The 4062-nt window shown below is 23.4% G+C and overlaps 1 protein-coding gene across 1 annotated transcript; it reads right to left on the minus strand.

The window, feature by feature from the left end:
- Positions 1-246: 246 nt before the first annotated feature.
- On the minus strand, positions 247-3107 carry LOC126551878 (phospholipid scramblase 2-like). The gene is made up of 8 exons (XM_050206251.1): positions 3001-3107; positions 2838-2917; positions 2378-2644; positions 2086-2196; positions 1645-1862; positions 851-1018; positions 583-744; positions 247-517 (listed from the first exon to the last, which is right to left on the minus strand). Exons 2-8 carry the CDS (start codon positions 2872-2874, stop codon positions 494-496), a joined length of 987 nt encoding a protein of 328 aa, XP_050062208.1. The 5' UTR covers positions 2875-2917; positions 3001-3107; the 3' UTR covers positions 247-493.
- Between the last annotated feature and the right edge of the window lie 955 nt (positions 3108-4062).

Genomic DNA, 4062 nt, shown 5'->3' on the forward strand with positions numbered 1-4062 from the left:
TTGTTTCCAAATATACAGCCCAATGACTTATCTGTATATTATAAAATTAATGCTCACATAATGAAATCAATAGGTATGACTAACATGCACTAAGTGCATTAACAATCAAAACAGCTTTAATCTATGAGTGTATTCAAATTGAGCTGTACAAAAATTGTTTGCCACGTGAAATTACTCTTATTTGGCACAGAGTAGAGTCTCACATTATTCAAACTGTAGTGAAGCAACCATTTAAAAACAAATGAGTTTATGGTATCTTTTACAATTAACAAAAATTGTAATTATAATTGTTTTCAAATTGTATTTCATAAACTACAATAAATAATAAAGTTTTAGTATTTTAAATTAAGTTATTTTTAAAGAAAATAACATAATAAGTAAATGCATTAAATTTGTTTGATTTAAAGTTGTACATTATAGTCTTTATACAAACAATGGAAGATAATTAAACTAACAAAGTCCAATACCATCAATTTCTGCATTTCATCACTCTTCAATCTTCAAAATACATATAATCCTAAAATATAAATGAAATAATAATATTAAAGAAAATTCAAAAATATTAATTCACATTTAACTTACTATCAACATACAAGCTCCTAGCATAACGGCTTTCATTTGAACATCCAGATCCATAGGAAAAGTAATACCAAAGAAATCGGCATCAGTAAATACCTCTCTCAAAAATCCGGACCATTGTTTGGATATACGACCAATTACAGTGGTTTTGTCTTTAGATAATATCTGAAAACCATTATTGTTATATAGCTAAAATATTACATTTTTATTCTCTACGTTAGAGTACAAACAAAATACTTAAGTAGTTTGATTAAAAAACATTAAAAATTACTTTAAATTCAACATCACATCCACACATACTGTATTCACATATTGGTCCTTCAATTTTCAATACTTCTTCATTAGCTGCATTACGGATAGTAAATATTGGTTTTAAAATAGACCAATTTTGTTCGACAGTTCCAACCAAACACCCAGGTGGTGAAAATACTTCCATTTTCTGTTATGCAATTTTAAATTAATTAAAAATAATATGAAGAACATGAATATATTATAAGTTATAAATTATAATAATCATAATAAATCATGAGATTTGTCATTTAATAATAATAAAAAAACAGAACTAGTTTTCAGTGAATATTACTATGTTTTGACAACAATCTAAGTTTAATATTAAAGCTCTTTATTGTTTCTATATTGATTATATATATATATGATAACATTACACCAATTTTGATTTTATTCCTTAGAGATTTTATAATTCTAAACTTAGTGTGCACTAACTTAAAATAATAACTAAATATATGCATACTTCAAATATTATGAAATGTAATTTTTTTTTATTATGCATATTAGTTGCAAAAACTAAAACAAACTATTAATCCCACATATTTTGTGAATTCAAACAATCCTCTCATTACTAAAACACAACTAGTGACAAATGGTTTTTGAAAGTTATTTTTTTTATCTACAATCTTCATTGTTATGGCATATAGAATAATAGTAAACAAAAATAAAACAAAACACACATTCAACTTTTTTACCATGGACAGAACTATTTAAATTGTTTTGAGAAACATAAAACATAGTTTATTTAATTAGTTTTAATATAAAATATTATTTCACCTGTAAACAACAAGGAAAACAGCAGGACTGGCATGCTAAAGGTCGTGATAAATGGATAACTTCATTCTGATAGTTATCCAAAATCTTCATTTCAAATGGTCGTATTTCATCACAGCAATTTCGTGTACAACAATCATTCTCCTCAACAGCATAATATACTTTTTGACCAGCGTCATTTTTAATTGAATATTTGTTATTTGTTTCAAACCCCACTAACGCTAAAATAACATAATATTATAAACAATAATAATTCATAAAAAAAATATTAAAGCAAATATATAATTTTCAGTTTTGGCATGATAATTGCTGTCCATAAAATATTTGTAATTCTTTTAATCTTTTAAAAATAATAGAATAATACAATTATTTACAACCAATAGTTTCTGTTTTTTTTTTTAAATCTAAGACTTAAAAGACTAATACATTTATTTTAATTTTTACTTTCTATAACTTCCACTTGTTGTGTAACAAATAACTGATTGATTGTTGAAAGATACTGAAGTCCATTTGGACAGTTTTGTGGTATAGCTTGAGGAATAGCCATCCATCCATCTGTTAAATTTTAAGATTTAATTTTTTTTAAATAATAAACAACCGGTTTATATTGAGATTAAAAATATATTTTTTTAGAAAATGCACGGATAAATGCATTACCTAGTTATTTTTTTTAACTGATCTTAAATACCTATAATCCTATATTTTTTTTTTTTAATTTAATTATGCAATAACTTACCAGCGACCACTTGAAGAGATGGTTGATAAGCGCCGGGTTGATGTTGAATAACGTGTCCATAACCTGGCTGTGAATATGAAGGTGGGTAGTTTGGATTTTGAATTGCAGGATATCCCTGATTTTGATGTGCTGGCATTTGAGGTTGATATTGATACATATTATATTGGTCATATTGATATGGTTGGCTTTGATAACCAACTGGTGGATATTGATTTTGATTACCAGCTGGTGGATATTGGTTTTGTAGTGGATGATATTGAGGAAATCCTAAGAAATAAGATGTACTTAAAAGTTAAAATTATTGTTTCTTTAGTTAAGCATACAACAAAAATATTGTAATTATAATTAAATATAAAATCTAACCAACCTTACTTAATTAATATAACATTAAAATCAACTGAAGAGTTATTAATTTAATTGTTTGCTTAAAAAATATTATATTTATTTTTTACTTTTATACCTGGTGGTGGTGGTGCTACATTTGCACTGGAATACATTTTAATTATCTGACACTTGATGATATTCTTATAAAATTAAACCCTGGAAAATACAATTTTTTTGTTATTATTAATAGTTACTATATGCACACTATAATAGCTAAATATAATTAATAAAATATGTACTTTCTAAAATTAAACAACCTAAAAAATATAGATATATTAAGTTTTCTTTATATAGTAATTATTTCTATAAAGATGTTGAAATAATTGTTGTGACTGTTGTCATGGTTATTTTACATGAATCACAATCACATAAATATATGACTCATGATCTCAATTGAAACACTAAAATAAAAACCACCTACAAGTGCTACCATATCATTATATCAATGTCAATATTATTAAAATATTTAAGTGTAATATCTGTACATATTTGAAATGCAAATAATAATAGATGATAACATCATAAAAATGTTAATGTAAAAATACAAATAACAGATATTTTAAATAAAATATTCCATATTTTTAAATATGATAAATTAATAATCTTATAATTAATGGCTTTACTTACAAATACCACTTGTCCAACAAAATTTTACTCAAGTTATATTTTACAAATAAAAAAATTTAAGAAAAAAAATATTTGCTATATGATGAAAAATCAGTTTGAAAACTTCCAATGAACAAAGTATGATTTAAAAATTTATTTATTTTGGACTTGTAAATTGTAAGTATAAGAATATATTATAAATAGTATTCTTAATTTATAGATGTGTAATTATTTACTTATTTTTTAATTAGTTGAGGAAAATTAATGAAATTTAAAAACCACAAAATATTCAAGTGTATAATTTGCACTTAAAATACATTTTTAACAATTTAATAATAATGGTTCCTACTTTAATCTGTCAAAATCAGTCATTCACTTTTAAACATTAACCACTGTGGAGTCATGGATATTATATTAATATGAATCTAACTAAAATATAAATATTTCACATAAATCTTTTTTTTAACATTCTGTTGACTGTTATTAAATTGTTATAGGTGACACAAAAAACAATTAGAAAAATATTCATAAAAATATAAATTTTTTTAAATTTATAACAAATGCAATAAAACATTAAAAAATAAAATAAATATGTTTGAAAATTTAAAATAACTCAAAATATACATTTTTGTATAGGTGTTTAAAAAAATTACATATTTTTGCATCATAAGTACTACTATTTAGCTATTTTTATA

This window comes from Aphis gossypii, chromosome X, assembly GCF_020184175.1.
Source record: "Aphis gossypii isolate Hap1 chromosome X, ASM2018417v2, whole genome shotgun sequence".
NCBI lineage: Eukaryota > Metazoa > Arthropoda > Insecta > Hemiptera > Aphididae > Aphis > Aphis gossypii.

Coding starts and splice junctions, on each gene's coding strand:
- LOC126551878 (XM_050206251.1), bottom strand. CDS start 2,874: ATGTATTCCAGTGCAAATGTAGCACCACCACCACCAG. Junction 1,019..1,644: donor GTTTTCCTTGTTGTTTACAG/GTGAAATAATAT, acceptor ATTGCATAACAG/AAAATGGAAGTATTTTCACC. Junction 745..850: donor GATGTGATGTTGAATTTAAA/GTAATTTTTAAT, acceptor AATGGTTTTCAG/ATATTATCTAAAGACAAAAC.